General features: G+C 41.6%; 2 protein-coding genes across 2 annotated transcripts in view; one reads left to right on the top strand and one right to left on the bottom strand.

The window, feature by feature from the left end:
- The window catches only part of yif1b (Yip1 interacting factor homolog B), a 12271-nt gene extending 4422 nt beyond the window's left edge, over positions 1-7849 (top strand). Inside the window, exons 2-8 of the mRNA XM_080428846.1 lie at positions 1263-1368; positions 2031-2160; positions 2309-2413; positions 2912-3048; positions 3759-3914; positions 5981-6074; positions 6235-7849. Of these exons, the coding sequence (XP_080284972.1) occupies positions 1263-1368; positions 2031-2160; positions 2309-2413; positions 2912-3048; positions 3759-3914; positions 5981-6074; positions 6235-6390 (884 nt within the window). The 3' untranslated portion in view covers positions 6391-7849. The remainder of the gene's footprint in view (positions 1-1262; positions 1369-2030; positions 2161-2308; positions 2414-2911; positions 3049-3758; positions 3915-5980; positions 6075-6234) is intronic.
- A 186-nt stretch (positions 7850-8035) lies between these two features.
- LOC308085796 (putative E3 ubiquitin-protein ligase HERC6) lies at positions 8036-25423 on the bottom strand (the record flags this gene model as incomplete). The annotated part of the gene is made up of 22 exons (XM_080429106.1): positions 8036-8676; positions 8971-9073; positions 9630-9813; positions 10294-10364; positions 10854-10920; positions 11873-12039; positions 12293-12433; positions 13196-13372; positions 13659-13760; positions 14179-14330; positions 15457-15646; positions 15742-15838; positions 16010-16069; positions 16199-16290; positions 16432-16487; positions 16857-17011; positions 18646-18773; positions 18924-19015; positions 20173-20400; positions 21685-21767; positions 22391-22547; positions 25198-25423. The coding sequence occupies 22 exons, from the start codon at positions 25421-25423 to the stop codon at positions 8456-8458; spliced, it is 2949 nt and encodes a 982-aa protein (XP_080285232.1). The 3' UTR covers positions 8036-8455.
- Between the last annotated feature and the right edge of the window lie 1654 nt (positions 25424-27077).

The raw sequence follows: 27077 nt of genomic DNA, 5'->3' as shown, positions 1-27077 counted from the left end.
GTATCGCTTTGCAGAATGATGCAGTGGTGCCCTAGCTCAATAAAGAACCTCTCACTCCGCTATACAGCTCCGAGATGAGGTTCTAGGTGGTTACCTTCCAGAATCGGGTGAACGTCCGCCAAGGCTCCGCTGTTTACCCTTTTGTATATGTTGTATCCCAAAACTAATGGTAGATTCCAAGCCGCACGGATGTTTAAAGTTTGGAACGGAGCATAATATTTTAGGAACGGAGCGAAACTACCCGTTTAAATCGCTTATTTAGTCAGCCTGTGGCCATGTTTCCCATTGTAGCCAAACCGGGAGCAGTACTGGCAGCGGACGTAGGGGGGTTTTCCGGGTTGAATGGGAAACATGGCCACAGACTGACTAAATAAGCGATTTAAACGGGTAGTTTCGCTTCGGACCTAAAATATTATGCTCCGTTCCAAACTTTAAACATCCGTGCGGCTTGGAATCTACCATTAGTTTTGGGATACAACATATACAAAAGGGTAAACAGCGGAGCCTTGGCGGACGTTCACCCGATTCTGGAAGGTAACCACCTAGAACCTCATCTCGGAGCTGTATAGCGGAGTGAGAGGTTCTTTATTGAGCTAGTGGTGCCCATGTGATAAGAATGTGATGATCACTCACTTCCCTCGGAGAATTGGCCTAGAAATCTCTCTCTCTCTCTCTCTCTCACACACACACACGCACGCACGCACACACACTGTTTCATAAGTGAGTACTAAGATTAGGGAATAGTGTTGACCCAGATACAGTAGAAAAAGTTAAAGACATTTTGGTATTTATTGGCCAATTGGCATTACTGGCAGACAGATCCACATAGTAGGCTTAGCGGAACAACAGTGCGTATTGACTTATCAATCAAAAATGGTTTACCTTACTGCATCTTATCACTGCTCAGGTTGAAATCCTGAAGTCCATGCTGGTTTCATGATTAAGTTATCTGTCTCATGTGGCTGCTTGCCTTGCTTTACAAACTTTACTGCTCCCATGAATCTCAAATCAGCTGCTAGTTTAACACCTTAAGCCTTATATGCTTACTTTGTCATACCTCAAATAGCGAAGATGGCACATCTACAAGCTCACAACGCAGGCTTGTAGATTGGCTATTTTTGCTATTTTTGAAAATGTTAGACAATCTTTGCCGATTATGACTTAAGGGGACGGCAGGTTAAAAGTGGTTAAAAGTTTGGTTTGAGATTCTTCAAAGGGCTTCTACCTTTTCTGACATCCCTCTCCATCCATTTCTTCTCTAGAGCCCAGTATGCGTCTACGGAACAACGCTGCAGATGGTCCAGATGCCAGCCAGCTGTTTGATGATACCAGTGGTGCTGGGCCTGGTGCTCACAGCGGAGGTTACAGGTTGGGGCAGCCAGTTGTTATGCAATAGCAAATCTTTTATAATGTTATGTTCTTAATCGGCCCTTTATCCGTTGTGCCATAGCAATAATGCAAGCAGACTGAGAGAGGAGCAGTTAAATATATACAGTACTGGAGTAAGGAACTAGCTAACTTTGTCAAGCATCTTAAAAAGGCATGCCTGTTAAAACGTATTTTTCCATTGTTGTTATACTATTAACATATCTTCTTTTCCTTTCACAATAATCACTTCTGAGTTTGCTATTCTACCCTCAAGTCTTAAGCCCCTTTTACATTGTCTGTTCAAGGCGGGAATGTTAGCGCCATACAGTTGTAAATGTATGAAATCAACCCACACAACCGCTGTCAAACGGCATAACAGTAGATGCTGACACTGCTGTACATGCCTCTGATTCCGCAACGCTGGTATGCCATGTAAAAGCACACATGGAGGCAGCTTTGTTTGGTTGTGTGTAAAAAAAAAAAAAGAAGAAAAAAAGTCAAGATGCCATTCATAAGAATGACTCTTTTCATCAGGCCATTATTGCTGAATCTCTGTATTGAAGTGGCCTTAGGGTAGCAACTAGTTGAAACTTGTATGTAATGAATTACATTTCTGTCGCCAATAATGAATTGGACTTCCCAATCTTGTGCTATGTTGACAGGAACCCATTGGCCGGGCATGAAGCAGGGGCATTTGTTGGCCAGACCCTCATGTCAGAGCCCATGTCTAACCTGGCCATGGCATATGGCAGCTCCTTGGCTTCCCAGGGACGGGAGATGGTGGACAAGAATGTAAGATGAAGAGACGTCACGTGATTATTTTATTTTTGCTATAGATTTCTCAAGGACCCTGATGGCCTTGATTCACAGTGCAAAGTGATAATGCCACAGTAGTCAAAGAATAATAACTGACCGAGTGACTGTTGTTGATGTGTTCAAGTTGGACAGATTCATCCCAATCTCTAAACTGAAGTACTACTTTGCTGTGGACACAATGTACGTTGGAAAGAAGCTGGGCCTGCTAATCTTTCCCTACATGCATGAGGTATGTCTGTGTACACCTGCTAAACCCAAATCTGTGTTTTAGATCTTTTAAGTTATGTCAATTTAACTCAAAGTGTAAAAATTGACAAGTTGTCAAGTACATTTTTACACCAAGTTATATTAATCAATGAAATCAGAATAATCGTTCTCCCTTCATGGGCCTTCTCAGAGCTAAGTGTAAGTTGTAGATCGTCCTCCCTATAACTGGCAGGTAAAAATGCCTTCAATCTGGGTCGTGTAAGTCTCTCATAATGGGCCGGGTCAGGTTTGAAAAAACCCTGACCCACGCGTCACAACTGCCTACATAATGGTACAACCGTTTCTGTTATATGTTGTTATTATTATACTATAAATATGTCCATCATGAATTGTGAGACTTATAGATATGCTTATACTATTAGAAATGCTTTTAATGTAGAAACAAGGGATACTATAATAACTCTAGACAATAATCCATTCCTTGTCTAAGAGGATAACATTTTGTGAATGTGCATTTCAGAACTGGGAGGTGAGCTATCAACAGGACACTCCGGTGGCCCCGCGCTTTGATGTGAATGCTCCTGACCTCTACATTCCAGCCATGGGCTTCATCACATATGTACTGGTGGCCGGGCTGGCCCTCGGCACACAGAATAGGTACACACACATTAAAACAAACATGCTGGTTTCCTGTATATACATACCACACTTGCTGTGCTTTATAAATTATGGACTATTAATGATTTCTAATGTTTGAACATTCCAATAGAATGTTTCCTAAGTAGAAACGTTCCGTTGTACTTTGAAACATACACATGTAAGCAGAACACAAGTCCTCTTTATAATGAGTATATTCTACTTATTATTATTTGTATATTATGTTTTGGCCATTTTATGCTTTATTTAGAGAGACAGGAAATCTAGCAAAGAGAGGAGAGACTTGATACATGATAGTGTACCTAGCTAGGGCAGTGAGTGACATGACATTGTTGAGAGACAGGAAACCTAGGAAAGCGAAAGGAGGGAAATGGGGAGGCATACTTGGGTTCTCGCGACTCATAAGGAGCATTATGGTCTGAGCCACCAGGCAGGTACCCCCATTATATACTCTTATTTCATTGTCCCATCCTTTCAGGATCATTGTTGCTAACATTAAAGGAGAGATCCGGACATTTTAAGTGTTATCTTTGATGTGTCGCTAATCACTCACCAACATTGAAAGGGACGTTGAGTTATTCCAGAGAGTCCCCTGTCGTAGCGGCATGTGTTTTTATTTTTATTTTGGACCTAATTACATGTCCAAAATATGGATGCCAGGGTTAAAGTGTTTAAAATATTGACCTCTCTGTATCTCTCTCTATCTCCAGGTTTTCTCCGGAGTTACTGGGTGTTCAGGCCAGTTCAGCCTTTGTGTGGCTGATCATGGAGGTGTTGGCCATCCTCCTGTCCCTGTACCTGGTCACCGCCAACACAGACCTCACCACCATCGACCTGCTGGCCTTCTCTGGCTACAAATACGTCGGGTACGTACGTATGCATTAAATGTTTGTAGTGTTGAGTGTTTTTCTCTCAGTCTTCTTTCTCTGAACAGACATGATGGGGCTGGGCAATTAACCCAAAATATATCAAAACCTTTGTTCAGAACAAATAATGACTAAAATAATAAACTAATAATCAAGAAGCAAGGTTTTTTGGGGGGATTCGTTTTTTTTTCTTATACAACAAATCGACACGAAACAATTCTAATAATTGTAATTGACTAAATCGGTAGTCTGATTATCCACTCAACCCTGGATTATAGGTACAGTATATGTCAACTACTAGCCAGACAATCGGAGATCTCTTGCCTACCGTTGATCATTTATGGTGACATTTAAGTTCAGTGAATGGGCTTAAACTGTGTGGAAGCAATATGGAAATGTGACTGCATTGCAGACCCAGTACATACATGTGTTGAATCACTCTCCTCTGTGTAAGCACTACTGAAACACTTGACGCCATGACAATCAACTACTTTCTGTTTTTGTCCGTGTCTCATATCTTCTGGTCACGTTATGTGTCTAACACTTTATTTGTACAGAGAAAATTACAAGCAAGGTTTTACAGATGGTGTCAAAAAATCTCTGGTATTCTCTGATATTCTCTGAAGTGCAGTTTCACATGGTTGACAATTATATGGGACATCCTTATCAATAAATGGTTTACCAACGTCAGTAAATGTAACCATGACCACAGGACCAGTTTAACACGATAAGACATTACTATGGTGTCAGTCGAAGGTTGGCTGTAGTTGTCCTTCTGGTGCTGTCAACAGGCGAGGTGCTTTCAACGAGTTCTCTAAGACCTGCATTTCTATAGGGGTCATCTTCCTACCACTGATCGTCTAGAGCCGTGGGATCCGACTTCAACACCAGCTGCTGGATGGAACCCACAAATGTCACCAGCCCGGTTCCTCCTGCGTTGCCCACAAACATGTCAGAGCTGTATTCAAAGGTGAGGGGCTGAGAGCTCCTCCTGAAGGCCACCCAACCGTACTCCTCACAGTCCATGAACAGACGCAGCCCTGCACAGTGAGGGTGAACCTGGCCCATCTGCCGGTCAGGTCTTCCACCGTGGCTGCTTCATGCGTTTCTCTGTAGTCATGGGTTTCTCCGTTGTCAGAGTAGTAGAGGATCACCCATTGGGTGCCGTCCTCCACTGCAGACAACACCACGCCCAGCTACACCACACCACCTTCTGGGAAAGCGTTGGTGATGACGAACAGCACGCCCCCCCCCCGCCCCGCGGGTAGTGCCGGGTTTGGCAGTGACGGTGATGGCGAGGTCCCGGTAGAAAGGAGTGTGTGCGCCCGCTCACGTTGGGGGCAAAGTTGTAGGCGGGGTAACCCTCGAAGCCCGGAACGCAGGGGACAGCGGCATGCCGATCAACTCAAATCAGGCCCCGGGACCCCGACCAACCACGCTCACAAAGCTGAGCAGATTAGCACAGGAGTAGAGATAATCGAAAGAACCACAGAGGCAAGCGTAAAGTCATCTTCTGCAATAAAAAGGTTAGGTCCTCACAAAGGTCCCCTTGTCCTAGAGAGGTAAGACACAATTGGAGCCTGCTCTGCCTCTCACTATCCGTTTTATACAATCTATCCCTCTCCTCTCTCTATTGGTCTCATTTGACACACAACGTGACCAGAAGATATGAGACAAGGACAAAAACAAAGTAGTTGATTGTCATGGCGTCAAGTATATGTATCAGTAGTGATTACGCAGAGGAGAGTGATTCAACACATTTTTGTAATGGGTCAATCAGATAAAGGTCAGTCCCATAATCATAATTCATAACAATCTGGCTATGCAAGAGTAGCACATGGCTACTTTATTTCCCTCTATTTTCCCCTCTTTCATGGATTATTTTTGTTTAATTATCCTATATTTCAGCTTTTCTGTCCCTTTCTTGCTTGATGTTCCATGTATCACCCACATTGTCATCACTGTGATTTTGATTGTCTTGTTTTAACATAAAGCAATGTGTAAACTTGAATCACTGGATATGTGGAGTACAACATGACATTTCATTACTGTGTATTTGTCTGTAGGATGATTGTAGGCGTAGTAGCAGGTCTGATGTTTGGGAGTACAGCATACTACCTCTCTCTACTGTGGTGCTGTGCAGCCATCTTTGTATTTATGGTGAGTAGGATCCTTTCTAAGACATTAATCAAAATGGCACTAAAACAAAGTTCATGAACATGGCCACTGCGGAGGATTCAAATCCCTTGGTGGACAGGAACTTGACTGGTTTGTTAAAACACTGGGCAGTCTCTGACAGTGCCTGCTCTGTTGTCCACAGATCCGTACCCTCCGTCTGAAGCTGTTGTCCGAGTCTGCAGCAGAAGGCAGGCTGGTGAGAGGAGCCAGAAACCAGCTGAGGATGTATCTCACTATGACTATAGCTGCAGCACAGCCCATCTTCATGTTCTGGCTCACCTATCACCTCATCAGATAAGACTTGGAACCCAAACATTTACTTTCACACAAACACACACACATACACACACACAGAAACTGGACTTTGATGAAGCACAGGAGCCAAAGGGTCAAATTATCTGGTTAATATTGCTTCTCCAACCACACACACTCGGCTCGCAAGTCTCCCATCCATGGAGAAAAGACACTCACACAAATAGAAGATTCAAAGAAGACCTGTGGCATTACCTTTTGCCTTTTCTCCCACAGCACAACCCAGTGTCATTAGTAATGCTTTTTCTATTGTCTCTTTTTTATGTAACAGTGTAGAAAATGTTTGTATTATCATCTCGCTGCAACTGGCTTTACATGTTTTTGTATACAGTGTAATTATTCGTAATGAAAATTTTTAGGCATATTTATGTTTGTATGTACATGTATTACAAAAGGTTGCTGGGAGGGTTTGTTAGCGTCTGTGACATCTCATTAAGTAATGTTCTGGGCCCATGGGACGGAAGCACAGTAACCACTGGTGAGCCAATCCGTCCAATCCTCACTAAATTATCTTAACTGGTCAATGTTGCTTTGTTTTGTATACATGAACCCTAGCGTCCCTATTCGGGGACAAACATTCAGCCAGAATAGCAGATCTTGTCGATCTGCTATTTTCAGTGAAGAGAAAGGAGTGGACCTTGTATAGAGCCCTAGGGGAGTTGTTAAATCTGTTAGCTTTACTGACTGCAAAGCCTCAAAGCCTCAATTGAAGTGCTAAATGATTAGATCTGATGAGTCATTTTATTTTCTGCTTTTTAAACAGAAAGATTAAATAAAGGGAAGAGATGTGATGGTCCAAAGTCTGTGAAGGTTAGGTTTGTGTTTTTCTCTTGAGATACTTGAAATACTGCAATGACTATAATGGTGTTTTGACTCATTCTGCATCAGTTGTTGATAAACTATATGTCACTTTACATAACATAATCCTGGCATGTGATTTTAGGGAAGGTATCCCTCTGCCTAAAAACAGAACGTTTGCACCTTTGGGAAACCCTGTATTATTAATAGGGCAGTGCTCAATTCATGTTTACTGATGTTCAATAGTAAAGCTACTTTATACGAAATGTTTTCCGCAAAATAACAAAAAGTAATCATATTTGATGTGCCATTATGCAACTTATTTGTGTCTGCGTTTATTGGGCCTTGTCACGCTAAGGAGGACATGTCCAACTTTCTCCAAATTGTTAATTCTCATTGAAATGAAAGGCAGTTTGGTAGCCAGAGAGCTGATAGTTAACGGTGCCAATACAGAAAATGTCACAATCATACAGTGTTTATGATGAATAATGAGACCAGAATATATAATGCCAATTTTGAAACTTGTTTTAAAAGGTATCAGTTTAAGTAACAATGCAGTTTACATTTACAAAAGACTATTATTGACCCCAGCCCTGACTGTAAAATTAGCCTAAATCCTCCAGGCCATAGAAATGAAATGTGAATATTGTCCTGTTTATGGCACAATAAACTCAAGACTGATGACTGTACTTTGGGGTGTTTATTTTTTAATGTGTTATTTTCCTTCCATAAAGCTACAGCAGACAATGTTTTGATTAACAGATGAAAGGGAATCACGTAAGCAAATGCAGATATCGGACCAAAAGAAAAAAAGATATTCTCTGCAGGATATACAGTACAATATAATGTGCATCTTTATCATGATAAATCAGGCTTCCCTTTGTCACACTGTACAGTCATTCAGTGGTTTCAACATGACTGTCTGGACACAGTCTAATCTCTGACACTTGGAAATAAGTGTTTGGAGAGCCTCAACAGCTATGTTTAGATTTTGTGATACAAATGCAACTCCTTTCTTGCCTGCATCTTCATCTTAAACTTGAGAAATATAATAATGAAAATATCTAACCATACATAGCTAAGGTCTAATACTACAAACTCAAATATAAACATAATGGAATCAAAACAACTTGTAATTCGAATGTGTGTGCAAGAGATACATTTGGTTAAATAAAGACATGTGTACCATAACAGCTGTAACTTCCATCATGTTGTATTTTCTCAAGCATTGATTTGACTCATTCTACACTGCATCATTCCACCCAGAAGCCTCTCTTGTGGTTGATAGCTACCATAAGCCTGTTATGCAGTGTCCTCTTGACTGGGTATCTCTGGTAGATGGGCAGCAGTAACAGGGAATGGCAGGTGAGGGATTCTGGGAAATGTAGTTCAGTACACTTGGGCCGTACAGCGATTTTCATCTTAATCTCGTCCATACCCAGAATGGGAATACGGTCATAACCTGTAAGGAACACTGGGGACAAGCAATAGAAGAGAAGCATTAAAATCTTAAATTACATTTTTGGAAGTAAATTTTAGCACACAAATAAGCTCATGAACTTGGGACATTTAGCTGCATTGAGTGCAACAGCATTTTCTAGATCACCAACATTAACCATAAGTATTGAATTCCAATGGTCAGACCCATACTGGTCAATCAATATCTGATCCTAGAGTAAAGAGAAATGGATCTTACTTTTAAACATGAGGAAAACCAGGGTCAACATTGTTCGAAGTGAATCAAAACTACAAGCAAAATGATACTTACAAAGGAAGCCTTTCTTCTGATCTTCTGTGAGTTCTTCAAACACCTCCCAGAATGTGATAATGTTGGGATGATTGGGGTGATACTCGCCTTCATACACAGTGTTCTACAGTAGATGGAATTATGATAATGAACAATGATTGCCTTCTTATGTTTAATTCAACATTGTATAGTTTAATTTCATATGCAAATCACAATAAAGTCAAGTCAATCTCACTGAGCTATGAATCAACCACCAGAGGTCAGCACATTATCATATCATTACATTGCATCTAGTCTCTTTGAGATAGACTGTGGACTCACACAATTTTCAAATGCTTCTGCCTAACAGTCTATCGAAAATCCATGTAAGATAAAACAGATGCCGCCGCCCCCCCCCCCCCCCCCTTAAATAAGCCCAACTGCAAATCTAATTAGTTTGAGCTTATCTAGCATGCTGCTTAGCAGAAATGGAAAATATACTGTATATTTTAAAGATATTTGTGTGAATGGAAATAACAAATGACAAACAAGACGACAGCTTCCTGTGTGGGACTTTTAGGAGCCGGAAGTACATACTCTGTAGCATTCGAAGATTGTGGAAGAGTTATCTGGCTTCAAGAACAACATCTCTAAAAGTCTCAAAAGGAAGACGAAACAAAACAGTTTGCAGTCAAACAAACCTGCTTCAACACGTCCCAGTCGTAGGTTTCTTGTCCCACCATCACTCCCTGTAACTCGTCTAGTTGGAATAAGTCCACCACATCTCTGTCACACACCTTGTAGAAGCCTCTCTTGAACTCCTCAAACACTTTCTCCACAGATGTGTTGAATGCATAGTTGACAAAAGCATCAACAAACTCCTTCCTAGTAAACAGCAGCCATTGATTCAAATCAATACAAAAATCAAGGGATCAATTCAGAAGAACAAAATATAACCACACAATTATGTAAATTGATAGCTGTCAGAATAGGCATTTGATCAAAAACATGTATGATGTATTACATGTACGGTACATGTACTGTATGAATGGGGAGCTGCAGACAAACTTGGCGCTGCTTTATATCCAGGAGGCAGAGTTGACAGAAGTCTTCTTTACTTTCATTCTCAAGTACTATTAACTGATTCGATACAACTTGGACGCCGCTGAGATGACAGCGTGGCCTAAACAACTCACTCAACAAGCTGCATACCATTACGTCAGAGTCAAAGTTGCCAGAAGCAAAGGTAGATATAGTCTGATACAGGTGAGGATATGTGTAGGTTTACAGAGCGAGAGAGAGAATTATAATCAGCAAATACTGAATGAAACTATGTAATACAAAATAATTCTACTCTATACATACTTGTTTGAGCTTGTGACAGGCTTTCCGTTTTCTTTTGGATCAAGTTCAACATCACTGCCGTCCCATCGAACCTATAGAATACAATTATTAAATGTACAATAGCACAAACCACACATAACTTGGTCTACAGAAGGAATCTCAGAAACATCACCTACAGTATTGTATATGTTACAATAAATAAACAAAAAGGTATATCAATATATTTACCAGTATACGTGTACATTTACTGGTGGAGTGGTAAAGGTATTTAGTACCCTGCCTGGGTTATCTATAGCTTTTCCACAGGGATGTATACATTTCCCATTGTAAATCTATAGACCTCTAGGTAAATGTGCACTTGGTTCACTTTGTATTTTGATATCGTACAACACAGGATCTCTACAGATGTACCATACTGTACATTTGGTCCAGGTGGAAATGTATAGATAAACTGGGAAATGCATACGTACAGTTCCAATGGGAAATGTACCCATTTACTGATAAATCTATAAATTACAATTTTTTTCTACATTTACTGTGACATGCATAGTGTATGATTATTGATTGATAATTCAACCTACCATGAAAGTCATCAGCATGTTATCAACAACATCGTCAGTGTAGTCTTCCAAGGTGCAATGCAAACTCCTGAAGGTATAAGTGTTGAAACAGAAAGATATATTCAGTTGTAAGAGTCTTACTGTACCTCTGTGAGGTGCCAATCTTCTGCATGATGGAAACATATTTATTGCATTAGAGGTTCGGGCCGCTATGCAGCCGTCACATCTAGAGTTCGGGCCGATATGTGGCCCTCACGCCTATGTCGCACCGCCGATCTGACCGATATGTCTGTCGTGGGCTTTGACCCATTGTACCCGTCTGTCTGTGTCTCCTTTGTGCCCATATATGGAGATCTCTGTATCTGTCTGTCTACCTGTGTCCCTTTTATGCCCATATATGGAGATCCCTGATGTCATTCGTAGCCTAAATGCCCAAACCCTGAATATTGGCATGCCCATATATGGACAATATCGGTCGGATCGGCGGTTCTGGACAACCGCATGTCCGAACGACTCGGCAGCGGGCACCGCACTCATTTCTCGTGAGCGTGCCGTGTTTCAAGTCAGTCGGTCCCATATATGCACATGACTATATGGGCATAGCGGTTGGATCTGTGGCTTTGGACAACCGGATATCCATACATGCCTATATATGGGCATATTGTGTTTTTTTTATGGTTATGTCTGAGTCATAGTGACATGCTTATATATGGGCGTATCAGGTTTGTTTATGGTTATGTCAGAGTGACCGCCTGCTGTCCCTCCCAGTAACCAATTTTAATATAAGAATAATATAGAATGTGCAATTTATCTTGGTTGTTTTATGTTGTCTTCCTTTAACTATTTAAAATATCATTGCCAGAGACTCCCACTGTTAGACTATAGCAATAACACTTTAAAAACGATTATACAAACCAGGGGAGGGAAACATATTGCTGAACTCCACCCCTGCATGAATGTGATCCCTTGTTTAGATAGACACATGAAGCCTTGTGACAGATACAAGTTACAAAAATAATGTTTTTGTCATTCATTCTTACTCTCCAACTATGGGTTCAAACTCCTTCATGTCGTCCAATGAGGGTTTGATGTTCAGCAGCTTCTTGAAGAGGACCAATGGGAAGGGCAGGTGGATGATGTTGTGGTTGAACAGAGCAATGCCAACAAGAACCCCAAACAGGAAGTAGCTCTTCACCTCAACTCTGGGCTGTTGGCATAGCGGTAGAACATGATGAGGTTAATCAGGAAATATAAAGGAATGCAATAATATGAATATGGGTAGGCCGCCCAGCCTGGCGGAGATAGGCGCACCGCGGAGCCCCACTTTCTAGTTTGAACAGTCACTTTCTGAAAGTGAAGAACTGCAGTACTACCCTCCGATTTGTTATATCACACAGATGTACACTAATTCTCTCTTAAAAGCAAATTACGAAAGTTGGGCAACACAATCCAGCTCTTACCTTGGTAGGGAACCAGGCTAGTGTCTGGGTCTCATTGAACATGAACATCTGGGCATTAGGAGCCATCAGCTCATCAAACACATGGAAGAAAAAGTCTCTTCTGTTGACATCAGTCAGCTTCAAGTCCTCCATAAACTGCACCTATGAAAACAAAAAGCATCTAAAATTGTAGGCTATGATATTGGTACAGGTAGGTAGGCTATGATAGGCTATCAATATTGTAATACATTGATCTCCGTCATCTATCTATAAATTGACAAAATCTCTTCAAACTTTGCTTGTGTGTCCCAGACCCGGAAGTGTGCAGTGACAAGTGGGAATTAGACCAAAACGAAAAACAATTAATATCTGTATCTGTCCGTGGGTCTGTGGGATGCACTGAATCTCTGTGTGTTTGGGCCAATTGGGGGGGGTGTTGACATTGGCTTCCCTGATTGGCCAACCTGACATATTGGCTTCACCGAATAGCCGAGCTTTGAGTCACGCTTGTGCCTGTGTGCCAATAATCGGAGCGTGTACAATGGAACTCCATGATTCGCGTATGCTCATGTACGTCAGCTATTTCTGACGGTTTCTGATCAGTGATCCCCATATTTTGTGTGGTAGTGGATATCGCACTGGGTAGTCTGTTAACGGGTACAACGGGTACTCTGTACAATGAGTATTGCTTTAACAGTTGGGGCATGCATTCTCAACTTGCATCGCTCCCGACCTGAGTAGGCTGGTGCCAGCGTGTACCTCAATGGGTACAGCGAGTATGTTAAATTATTTAAACAACATGTTTACACTCATCTGTATCTACTGTAATTCTTTTCTTGCCCTCTAATCGTTTTTTAACTGCTGTACTGTCTTTCGCACCTGTATTTCCCCAGCGGGATTAATAAAAGTCTTATCTTATCTTACCGTTAGCTCCCTCTGGAAAGCACTGTCGTCAGCTGCACCTAGTTGTCTGAAGGTGTCCTCCACAAGGTGTGTCCGTCTCAGCTTCAGCTGGAAGACCGGGACAGGGGGACCCTCTGCCGCTGTCCAGTCCACTCCAGGCCACGACGCAGACCATTCGTAAGCCAATCTGTGAATTCTCTGTAATTACAAACAATGGTACTTATTCATTCTGAAACCCCCAAGAGGTCTATAAAATGCAATGAAATGTATCAAGCTCAATCTGTCAACACATTCCAATAAAGCATGTTCTTGAGATCAGGGTCATGCTCATAATTACAGATTCATTCATTCATGTAGGTGTCAACTATGTAGATTTATCAATACAGACAATTATTTAAGGGGACACATCTGTGAAAATTAAGGTACCTTAATATACATAATGTCCTATACTGTACCTTAATATACATAATGTCCTTAACTGTACCTTTTCACAGAATGCAGCAATGTTGAACATCGCCAACTTGCAACAGAGGGTGAAGACAAATGGGTAGCGGCAGAAGATGGTTGGTGTTTCTTCCTCATCTCTCTAAGAAAACATACATCATTAATCTACAAATCACATTGAAGTGGAATACCCGCAAAGCTAAGGTTGAGGAATTCATGCTACTTGTCAAGTGTAACTGTAGACAAAAGTAGCCAATCTACCAGGGTGAGGCTGTGGAATTTTCACAACACAAGGTAGCTTCAATAAATATTTGTCTTTACCTCCGAGCACCCACGCCAAAGAATGATATCTCTAAGTGGATCCACATTACTAGAGATTTCTTCCACATAAAAGGTGCTCACTGGGACCTTTGGGGACCCATGTTTGTTATTTGCCTGTAAAAACAAACAAAAAGTGGTCATCCAAGTTTTTTACTGTGTGGTTCCACTTCTGTTGTGTGGGTTGAATTACTAACACACAAGAAACAAAATAATGCTTGAGATGAATGAGTAATACTGACTTTGAAGAGCAGTTTGAGGACTTTTAGCAGATAGTTAATCCCCGAGTTGAGACTTTCCAAAAGGCCATTTGACAGCATGAAGGACAGGGCGTTTCTGAACACCAGGATGACCCTCATCAGATTGTGGGGTGTTAGAGAAGCCCACCAGCCTCCTGTAGCGGACAATACATCACAACACAACACAACACACACATACTGTCATTTATCATTGCCGTCGGGCAAAAAACTCTTATCTCTACATTTTAACTTTTTCGTAAATTAATGCTCTACTTGATCATACTACAGCGTCACACAAACCCACACAGGGGGGGTCCCCAGATGACAGTGAAGTGACAATTACATTTTTTAATACCTAAAAAAATAAATCATGACAAAATACCATTATTGCCAGGGGTGCACATAACTGGTGCGCAAGTGCGCATGCGTCGTCAAAATGCATGCTGCGTGGCACATCTAGCGAAGGGAGGCGCTCTGGCGTACCAACAGCTGGGACCGCGGGGACAGGAATTTACTTCCTGAAGCCACTCTCACACATTCACGTTGAAGCACGCGTCCGCCCCATACACACCCATGGAGCGGAGGCGGAGGGGGAGGGGACGCATGCTGCACATGTGTGAGTGTGGCCTCGAATCCATCCTGCGAGACGTGTCGTGGCAAAATGTATTTATTTCTTTATTTGGTGCGCACCAAGTAACATATCCAGCTGCTCCCCTGAGAACTAGACCAAAAAAGTTATGTGCACCCCTGATTATTGCATTAAAAATAATCAACAACCTATACTACAAAAACTGGTCAAACATTGGCAAAATAATATAAGAAAGAGGCAAACATTTTGAAAATAGTCGATCTACAAGCTCACAACGCCTCGCAACGTAAGGCGTTGTGAGCGGACAACATGTGTTTATGACCAGTAAGGAGATGTGAGACTGTGTTCCTGGGTCATTACTGTAGGAATGAAGCTAGCATTAATGCTTCTGGTATTCCACAAACCGCCTAATGCTTTTTGAATGGGAGAATGTGCACAATGTGAATATACTGTAAACTGTTACAAATAACTTGTTATAGATACAAGTAAGCAATCATTCTCAAAGTAGGAAAGTACTGGATATGTTGATAAGGTAGTTATAAATGCAATCAGAAATAGGTTTACCAGCTATATTTGGGTCTTAATATGTTTCATTAACCCCAGGGACATGGAAATTACTTAGCATAATTATAGAAATCTATCAGGATATAGGAAGAACTAAATCTCAGGATCAAGATCAATAAATAGTTTACTTAGTGTTCCCAAAGTCTTCTCATTCAGGTCTGCTACACAGATGGCCAGGGGCAGTGCCACTTTCATGACGCTCTTGTCCTCTTGGAGAATAGGACATGTCAGAAGAACCATGAAGACCTCTGGTGATCTCAGGGCAGTTATTGAAGTTACAAGCCTATTCATTAGTGGACCAAAGCGAAAAGAGTCGATCTGCAAGCAGAACAAGGCCAACATAAGCATAGGCGAACATTTGGCGAGAATAGTTGAACAACAACTATTTTTAAGTGGTTAAGGAAGCTCTTAACTATTTGTTTGATCCAAGGCACTCCCAACATCTGGTCAAACGTCTGGGCAGCAGTGTCAATATCCACTGTTAAGGCATCTGTAGCTGATGGCGGGCCACTGATTAGAGAGACAACATAACATTATGTTATGAAATAAATGCAGTACCAGCCACCAAATTAGTCATTGACCAAATTGGTAAAGTCCCAGGTACATGAAAGATACTTTTCTGACCCCAAACATAATTTTTCTTGCCCCTTAAACTTGTTTAAGTTATAATGAAGGCCTTACCCGTCTTTCGTGAAGCTAGCAACAATGCCTGAACTTGAATAAAGCATCATCCTTATTTCTCTGTTGGATTAAAGACATATTGGCCAGCCTGTGAATACTGCAGTGATGAATATCGGATATTTCACTTGTGCAATGATTAGAATAGAAATAGAAAATAACTATTAATAGAATAGAATAATAAATGTGAACCTCAGTGCCATTAGGCTCATTTGGTCCATTGCCAGCCATTTTTGCAACTTCTTCTCGTCTAGCCTTCCTATTGGCTGCTCCCTCTCCAAGTTCTAACATGACAAAAGATTAAGGTTACCATATCAAAGACAATCAAGATGCACTCAATCAATTGCAATAAATCTCAACCAACAATCATCACAATGAACTGCAAAACATTATTGTCACAAGTTAAAAAAGGTTTAAAGCAGTACCTCAGTAGATGAAGCATAGGCAAAGTTGGTTTTCCATCCGGAGACTATTTTCATGTCTGTTCAAACAGATTTGTGTCACAACAAAAATGTGTCATGAAAATATTCCACAAGATCCATGAAGGTGCAATACAATAGCAGGGTCCATATTACATTTGAATGATCGACTGATTGGAACATTCTAATTAGACAAATATTCCTAAATTGTTGTTTGTCTACTGTTAACTGACAACAGTTATATAATGTTTAATAAAGTCATGTAAATGACTAAAAGACCAAAGATACACCAAACAACCTCCGAAACATGACATACTGTAGAAACTGGAGTAGTTCTGTACATTCTAGTAGTACTGAGCCTTAGTGAGGACCAATTAGATAAAGATAACGGTTGAAACTGGGTGAAATGCCCCTATAAAAGAAAATGTGACCTTTGGCTGTGATTGTGGGGTCATCGGTGGTCCACGGCAGCTGAACCAGGTTGGGTATCAGGCTGCCTTCTAAGCTCCCAGTTCCAAGCTGACCTTCCTCCCCGCTTCCAAAAGACCAGAGCTGGCCCGAAGACACCAATACAAGAGTATGGTAGCTGGAAGACCAAAACCACACACGAAGAAAAACTGGATAAAGTGTAGATATACCTTAGTATCCCACACTATCGCTATTCGCTGCATCCCAGGTACCTCATGAAAGTATTCAATAACTGATAATATATGGGTTAACCTAAACAGAATGAAAGGTTGAATTTTACAATAAAAAAGGCCCGTCTTATCTCAAATAATGATAATAAATGCATGGAGGTGCAGTGAATTGTTAGTACCAGTGTTGGGGGTAACGGCGTTAAAATTAACAGCGCAGTGCGTTTTTGATTGATTGATTGGATACTTTATTTAGAAGGTTGCAGAGAAAAAGCACATGGAAGTACAGTTTACAATACAAGTTCAGCTAAACTGGTTCGCTCATAAAAGCCGCAATGGCTTGTTTCAAATTAGATCAACCAATACAAGCATTGATAGCTCTGTTCTTTTGGGTAGGCGATGCACAGACATTAACACTACCACCGCCAGGCCCGTAGCCTACGGGCCGATAAATCCAACCGTAAAGCGCCGATCCCGTAGCCTACGGGCTGTGGTGCTTTTTCCTTAAAAAAAAAAAAAAAAAACTTTTTTCAATTTTCTATACAGCACATTTCATTGTAACACCACCGGAAACAGAATTATTCGGGATCCGGTTTTGCCGATCCCGTCGGTCCTCGTTCTAATGACGAAACTGAAACCCCATTTTCTCATTGTAGTTTTTTCTCCTCGGTGATCAATGTTTAACATAAACCGTTCTAACTACAACATGGCGGCTCCGTTTGACACGTGGTTTTCACTGGTAGACGCAGGGAGATCTCCAAACAAACGATGTATACAAACAGTGCACAGCTCAATCTTAAGGATTTTAACGAGGTCTATGGCGACGTGAAAAAAACAAAAAACAACAATAAAACGTTGGCACTGGTGAGTACATTATGAGATTAACCTCTGGCGGTCAATGTGTTAAGCGTAGTAGCAAATGTATCTGGGGTGGCGTAGCCAGACTACATCACTGCGTGGATACGAGTCTGGTGCCTCTATGAGGACGTTTTTTTTCCAAGGGGGCGGGATCAAAACAATGGCTCTGGACGCGATTGGTTAGACCTACAACCAAGTACCAATCACAGTCTCCCATATTTGAATACTGGGCCCTGATTGGTCACCCCAGACTTCTGGAGCAGGAAATGAATTCCTGCGGTGCCAGACCCAAATCGCTGAGGGCATTTTTTTTTTTGCACTGGCAGATTGGTCTGGTCCCAGGCTATACTAGATGATAGCAGTCACAATATTATGATTATAATTGATGAGTATTATAATTAGGAACACAGGGAGTCTAACGGTGCGCCTCAGCCTAACAGCCAGTCCGGTGCGTCACAGGGGCAGGGACAACAGATGCAGACTGTATATAGACAGTATTATAATTAATGTCATTATTAATTATTATTATTATTATCATTATCAAATTAATACTGAGGGTGTCACTGTGTAAAGATAAATGTAACAAATGTTCGAAAATGGGTTTTAAATGTCGGTAAAGTAAAAGTAATCCAAAAGTATTCTAACACAGATTTTTCTTTTAATGGCAGTAATCCTGTAACCTAACGAGTTACTAAAGTAACGTTAACCAACACTGGTTAGTACATACCTGCCACATTGAATCTGTAGGGTGGGGCCATCAATACCCTCTACTTGTCTGGGTATCAGTTCATTAGCAGTGGAGTTGTGCCCAAGCTGACCTTGACTTCCATCTCCAAAGGTGAATACACTGCCATCCTAGGGTACAACATAACATTAGAAACTGACAACTATCATTGGAGTGCACTGGTACATGTTGACAAACAACAAAAGCTGATTTTAAAACATTCCTATGGGATTTCACTTAGATGGTTAAATTGGAGTGAAAGGAATAGTGAAGTGCAGTACCTTTGTTAAGACAGCAGAGTGTGCCATTCCACAGCTCATGAGCGACACTTCTAAGGTTCTGAGAGCAGGTACTGCACACACATTAAACCTGCCTGTTGACAAGAACAAGAAATATATGTAGACAGCTTCGGTCACACGCAACCTTCCTCTGGCCTTTTGTTTGAATCATGCCTGAGGGTCATGTGTGACCTAAACATTGCTTTAAATAAATACATAGAGTATTAGACCATGCACCTCCTTCCTTACACCCAACCAGAAATTGTGGTCAAACGGTGGCACTAAAGAAAAGGCCATGGGTTTACCAAAATCAGTAGGGTTTATCTTGAGATCTGGCTTATCATATTATGAGATACATTTTGGCCTGTGGATGACATTAGGTCTTGGGGTCATTCAAATAGTCAATTTTGGGAAATGAGGCCATTTAAAGACATTTACAAACAACATAGGATGTATTTTATGTCTGTATATTATGCATATTTAATTGAACAAGTACTCAAGCCTGGAAATAATCATATTCATCAGAAATCCCCCATATCTTTAATAATGGACTGCCCCGCTTGTTCAAGAAATGTACCAGACTGTCCTATCTGTTCTATTATTTGCCTTTACCCACTTAATTGCAGGCATTACTGATGAGTATGTATCCAAATGTAAAGATTTGGATACATACAATAGATCCAAAATATCGAGGTATTTGCAGTGGGCACTGCCGAGGTGCCCTTAAGCAAGGCACCAAACCCCTAGCTGCTCCCGGGCACCGCTACATGGCAACAACTCAAAAAGCTGCATCCATTACAGAGTCAGTTGCCTTTTGCAAGGGGTATAATGCCATCATCATGTCACATCCCTTGGCCGTTGCATAAGACAACCGATTCTGTAATTACATTGTAATGTGTTATACATAAAGTTATTCATTCATTCACCCATATGGTAAGAGATGTATTTCCTCTCATGCAGGTGCAGAACAGTGCCATCAACTAATTGTCATATGTAGTCTGACTCTATGCAGTGTGCACAGGAGCTCTAAAAAATCTACACCAACTGCTTTGGAAACCAATACTGTCACCGCCCCAATATGAAGGACCAGCCCAAAGATTTTGGATTGGTTCTGTATTGTATTTGTTTTGTTTTTACTTTATAAAAGCTGGGAGATCGTCGTCAGTCTCTAGTTCTCTAGTGTTTAGACTGACTTTTGGGTCTACAAAGGTATGTGCGTGTTTGAATTCAGTCTTAGTTAAGTCGTCTGTACCCTTCTCATCCACCCGGTTGAGCCCAAGTTGGCCGTATTTGTTGGCACCACAGCAGTACACCAAGCCTGGAAGAGTGAGGAACAGGCTGTGCGACCCTCCTGCTGAGATCCGGCTCACTGCTGTCCCACTCAGAGAGAGAACCTGGGCAGGTGATGGCTGCAGTGAAACGTCCTTCCCCAGACCCAACTGACCATGACTGTTCGAGCCCCATGAGAAAACGTCTCCCGCTGAAAAAAAAGAAATGAAACAAGACTCAGTCATGTATACCAGCTTGCTTTCAGTTTTCTCTGATTTGTCTCGCAGAATCTGGCAACACTGCTTGTGGCTCCCCATTGGCTTAGACCTGTTGCTTATTTCTCTCGCAGAATCTGGCAACACTGCCATAGAGGCGAGAGGCGTGTCTAGTACCATAGCTTGGGAGGACGAGACCGCCCGTTCAGAGTATGGGAGAGTATCCCCATTGGCTTAAAGGACAGCCAATGATGAAAAAGTATCGAGAAAGTGTTGAGAAAGTGTTGACTAGACTCAGGGTGGATTCAGACTGGGTCCGATTGATTCGAACCGTTCCCGAGTACGATTGGCCTCTCCCAGCTGGCCAGCATTCACATTGGCCAAGATTTTTCCGCACCCAAGTACACTTCATTCAACAGTAATGGTACTTATGTGCCTCATGGGGGCGCTGTGGACTATGGGGCTTTGGGAGATAGAGAATGTCATTCACAGAAGAAAAGTCACTTGTCAGAGTCTAGAGTGAATAATAAAGTTTGACTGTGTTCCTGACGTTGTCTTGAGTTATAATAACTAACAGAACAACAATACACAACCAAAGCAGTGTGTGCGACTGTGCGCTGGTCTTTGAAACCTTGAAATGTAACGTCGTCTCTGTTCATATGATAGTGACGTCACGGACGCATCCTTGGTATTTTAGCAGTGACGTCACGGACAAATCCTTGGTATATTTATTCTAGCGGCAGCATTCGCTACAAATGTGTTTTTGTTTATGTTTTTTCCACGGCTTGCGCTACTCAAACAGTAGCAGGATTATTATTTCTTGTCAACATTCAAGTAGAACTATGAGAAGGTATAACCCAGCTAAAATAATGTGTAGTTATAAAAAATATATAAATGATATATGATTAGCAGTCCACTTCCTTCTCTTGGTACGGATGGATTCACATTGCAGCGTTCCGTTCCCGGGTGCGCAGCAATCGGACCCGAGACTACCTCCCCAGGCAGTCCCGGGTACGGTACGGTGATGCGTTACGGGGAACGGTACGCTACGTTCACACTATCACAACATCTGCCAAGTGGTCTGGAGTGCGCACCCGGGACCATAGTCTGAATCCGCCCTCAGTCTCTTCTTAGACCAGCGTGCTTTGCAAGCTGGTAAATAGAAAACATCTGTATAATAAGCCATAACACAGATACTATTTCAGCAGACAAGGAATCTTACCGACAATTACAAACAATTTTCCTTTTGTCCAGTTTTGAAATATATTTACTCTCCTTACTTTTAATTAAGGCCAAGGAATGGAAGTTTCCACAAGCAACTTGCACCACTGGGATGGGGTCTGGTATCGGCAGGGGGACACGTCTGTAGGTTAGTGGAAATATAGTTAGTTTTGACTGATTGATTGAATATTTTATTAGGCAGAAATGTAAAAACAGCACAAGTACAGTTTGTACTTTGTCTAAAAGATCCGTCCAAAAAAGTCCTTGCAGTCTTGTTTCCATTGAGGTCCTTGTATTCAATTCATAAACATATAAAGTGGCACCAAAGAGGTCAATATCATCACAAAATACACAAAAAGAACACTATAGTATGTACATAGTCGGAAAAACTGTTAAAATAAATGTAAAACTAATGTAAAACTCTTACATATCTTATACTGTATCACAGTCTAATGGAATGTTGTATGCCTTTATTTTAGTCCATCTTCAAAAATCAACCTTATTTTAACCATTTCAACTTGAGTTTTAAAGCTTGTGCTTTTATGATGTGGTATTTCATTGTGGCATTTGCTTTTCAATACTATATACCTTTTATCATCGGTATCAAACCGGACATAGTCAATCATACATGCATACATTACATACAAACATTATGGAGAACTACTGATCCGACTGACTTCATACCGGGTCAGATGCTTCTCGAGATACGCGAAGGACAGAAGTCTGCAAATGTAGGCTATAGATGGATGTTCTATTAGGTCTTGCCTTGGTTTTACAATGTTGAATGAACTATGGGGACAAGCACCCGGCTGTCCATCACATCCTGCCCCCCAGTAGAGCAGATCTCCAGAGTAGCTCACAGCCAGAGAATGGTCCTGACCACATGCCACTGTCAACACTCCACCAAGACCCTCCACACGGCCTAAACACAAACGGTAAAACACACACAGAGAGAGAGACACAGTGGTGTAGTGTTTTTGGGGGTTGATACAAAGGTACTGTATATGCCAGGGGTCGGCAACCTTTTTAACATGAAGTGCCATGTTTTTATTTTCTTGATAGTCAGTGTCCCATATCAACATGACATTTTATTATGACACCACATCAAGATAAAATACTTTCAACAGATCTTGATTGTCCATATACATAACAACCTTTATATTTCTTCCTCTTTTGAAATATTTTCTTTCTCATCAGGACAATGGTAATCATCAGAGCAATAACCCCACCTAACTCCCTCCCTCCCCAGTCAGAGTTTGAATGAAAGTAGAATTGTGTGCTGGGTGTAATTTACATGTGAGAGGATTCAAATTTGATAACAGTGAATACATATGTCACAGGGAAATTGGCATTCCAGGGAAATTGAAAGAGGAGCGCTTGCTTTTATGCACAGGGCTTCGGCGCGAGGCGGGGCTTTTCTTTTTTTCTTTTTTTTACGCGAGGAGGAGGAGGGGGCGCGAGGCGGGGCTTTGATACGAGGCGGCGCGAGGAGGAGGAGGAGGCGCTAGGCGAGGCTTTGATACGAGGCGGCGCGAGGAGGAGGCGGCGCTAGGCGGGGCTTTGATACGAGGCGGCGCGAGGAGGAGGAGGCGCGAGGCAGGGCTTTGATGCGACGCGCGGACCTGGCTTTTGTTGTTCCCCCCCACACAGCAACCAGGAAGCTACGCTAGGGGAATGCTGAACACGCGTTCACACGCACACGTGATAATAGTTATTGTCCATGACGGAGGCGCGGCGACTCAGCAGAGCTTGAGGCCGAGGAGGCGCGAGGCGCGAGTGCCCGTGCCGACCAGCCGATGCTCTGCTAGTCGAATCAGCGCCGTCCGAGTTGTAACCCGATAGGGGGAGAATAGATCTTTATATGGGTTACTATCCACGACGACACACACATGTGTGCGTGTGTGCATGTGTGTGTGCGCATGCACACACACATGCACTTTGTGCGCATGCACACATGCACACATGCACACGTGCGTGTGGCTTCATTGCCCTCTAGCTTTGGTTCTACAGAATTGCCTGGGTGGGTGGTAAAAACAAGCGCTCCTCTTTCAATTTCCCTGGAATGCCAATTTCCCTGTAACATATATACCCTCCCCTGTGCCAATGTTGACACCCCTGCCCTGCCTCAGGTTGCCTAGAATGCCTACCCCTGGTATATATATATACACTGTACCCAGCTCTTCTTCAGTGGGCATGTACTAGCAGTTATGGTGTTATAAATATACATTTTTTTAAATACATATTGTTTCAGAATATTTGAAACTCATTTGCTCAACCAATACTAGCAAGCAATACCAGCCATGCATAATACACACACACACACACACACACACACACACACACACACACACACACACACACACACACACACACACACACACACACACACACACACACACACACACACACACACACACACACACACACGTGTCAAGGCTAGGATGGAGAAAACGAAAGTGAAACTCGACTAGCTCTTTCTTGAGCTGAATGAGCTCATCTTAGGCAGGCAGCCCTTATGTTTCATGTGGGTGTGCCAGCAAAAAAAGGTTAAATGTACAGGAGATGTACAGTAACATACAGTAACATGCACCACCATTCGCCTTTAAAACAACCAGTAAGACGAGTCTCTTTTAAAACGGTGAGCAGTGGTGTAAAGTAAATTTACTCAAGTGAGGAATTGAGGAATTTTAACTTTACTGGAGTATTTACAATTTTCTGTACTTTTACTTCTCCTCTACACCTCAGAGGCAAATGTTGTACTTTTTACTCCACTACAATTATTTAAAACTTTAGTTACTAGTTACTTTGTTGATTTTGATTATTATTACAAAACATACATTAATCACTTCAGCCCTATATAATTTCGTCCATTTATTTTTACACGTTTTATTTGAAAACTTGTGAAATGGGACATTATGCATAATGAGTCTGTTGCAGCCAATTTGATATATTTAAATATTTGTATATGAAGGTGCTGTGATATTGTGATGGTGCTGTGATTACTACAGAATTGACCTGGGCATAGGCGGGGACTCAGCCAATTTCGAGGTACAGCCTACTATTTGGGGATGTCACAGGTGCACAGCATTAGGGATTGGGAATCACCAGAGGGAAGCCATACAGTTTTTCAACCGTGCGTGTTTTTTGTTTATTTTGAGTTATTTTCGGTTTATTTCTTTATTTACAGTCAGTTGTTTATTTACAGTTAAACACCCGGCTTTTGTTTTGTTGTCATCATATCCTGCAATCTAAATAAACACCTTAAATGCACTCAAGAGGACCTGATTTACTTTCAACACCACGCGTCTGGAAAAGCTTCATAGTTCACACCATATCCCTCATTGGCAATTATTTGTTGTTCAGTTTGCCTCTACAGAGTCATTTCTAGTTTTGGTACTTTAAGTACATTTTGATGCCAATACGGTAATACCTTTGTACATTTACTCCAGTAAACTTTAAATTCCGGACTTTTACTTGTAAAGGAGTATTTTTTACATTGCAGTATTGATACTTTTACTTGGAGAGTGTGATTGATTGTGATTGAGGAGAGTGTGATTGCTCATTAGACTCACCTGGTATGTGTGGATCAGAAACATGCTCTCTGCCCAGCTGTCCTCTGGAGTTGCTCCCACATGAGAAGACCTCTCCGCTCCTAGTGACAATTAAAGTGTGTTTCTCCCCGCAGCTGATCTTGGTGACATGTTCAGGGCAGCTCCATGATGCCTTCTGTGCACCAGACTGTTCATTTAGACCGGTATCTCCCCAGCAGTACAGCTGCTGCCCCTCTTTCTCCTCCATGATACACCTTACTCACCCCACTTTCACTGGCCTCAGCCTAATGGACCATCAACACTGTTGCCAGACCGCGTGAGAGAAGTAAGCAACCAGGTCTATAAAAACAAGCCCAAAAGAAGCCAATGAGCCAGCAGAACGTAGCTCGTTCGCAGTACAGCTACGTTCTGCTGGCAAATGTAAACACACTGAGCCGCTATTTCCTACTTCCGGTCCCCCCGCAGGATGTTTCCCACACAGGATTTTTGCTCCAGTAAATTCCCTCGGAAACAGGTGGATACATTGCATTGGTTATTTGAAAATAGCCGATCAACAAGCTCCTCGCGACGCGTTGTGCGCTTATAGATCTGCTATTTTCTATGAAAAATCTTGGTAATAAGTGCATATTTTGGAATATTCTCAAATCCACAAAAAAAATGTATGGGGGTCTCTGGCACAAAATATTTTCAGAAGGTTGGGTGAGGCCCCTGCAGGGTCTAAAAATTAATTTGGGGGTCCATGACGTGAAAGTGTTTGAGAACCACTGGTTTAAAACAACATTAGACAACAAGCCCAAATAAACAACTACACTTTAGAAACAAGCCCAAAAAACGCAACAAGACCAAACTCGGTTATAATAAGCGGACATGGCAACACTGATCAACACATGTCCCAGCTGGCGTTTCTAAAGAATGGGCGTTCCCTATGGAAGATTTTATTGGACTTTATTATCTGCAAAGATTTTCGTTGTCCACTTGTATTTTAGGCCAACCTTGCAAATATTCTCCATTGGTCACTTGCATGTGTGCAAAGTAAAAGTCGCAAATATTGTCACTGCTTCACTTCTATTTTGTAGTGTTTGCAAAAAAAAAAACATTAAGCTTTGTAAATATAAAATCGACCTCTGTAATTACGAGTTATTATTTAGTATTTACACATTTGTTGCTCAATAGTTCCCTCCCGAAACTGTGAACATGTTGCAAATGCGGTATTGATTGGCAGATCAGTGGCATTGGTGGAAAAGGTGCTCAACCTTTTTTCTTAAGTAAAAGTATCAATACGGCAATGTAGAAATAGCCTACTCTGTTGCAAGTAAAAGTCCGGAATTCAAAATGTACTTGACTTGAGTAAAAGTAAAAAAGTATTGGTAACAAAATGTACTTAAAGTAGCCTACCTTAAGTAGAAAATCCTCATGCAGAATGTCCCGTTTCACAAGTTATCATTATGTCCAAAATGTATTAAAAATCTTTTGAAAATAGCAGATCTACAAGCTCACAATGCCATGCATGAGTTGTGAGCTTGTAGATCTGCTATTTTCAAATTGCCAAAGTTTAAATAGGGCTGAAGTGGTTAGCGTATGCTTTGTGCTAAAATCTACAAAGTAGGCCTAACCAGTGGTGAGCTGTGGATTTTTTAACTAAGGGGGCTATATTTTATGACGTCACGTGCACGTGCGCACGTGCACGCGTTCACGTGCATGCGCGCACGTGCACGCGCATGCGCGCGGGCATGTGCACATAGCCACTCAGCTTCAGTGCTAGTTGAAATACTGTATTCAACATGTGATTATTAATGTATTTATATTTCTTATTATTTTGTTGCATTGTTAATTTGTTGTTTTTATTTTTGTTTCAATTAATCAATTATTTTATTTTCCTTTACATAGACTCACCCACTATA

This window comes from Gymnoscopelus braueri, assembly GCF_963280865.1.
Source record: "Gymnoscopelus braueri genome assembly, chromosome: 5".
In the NCBI taxonomy this organism is placed as follows: Eukaryota; Metazoa; Chordata; class Actinopteri; order Myctophiformes; family Myctophidae; genus Gymnoscopelus; species Gymnoscopelus braueri.
The sequence above is the reverse complement of the archived record's forward strand: the minus strand, read 5'-3'. Positions and strand labels throughout refer to the sequence as shown.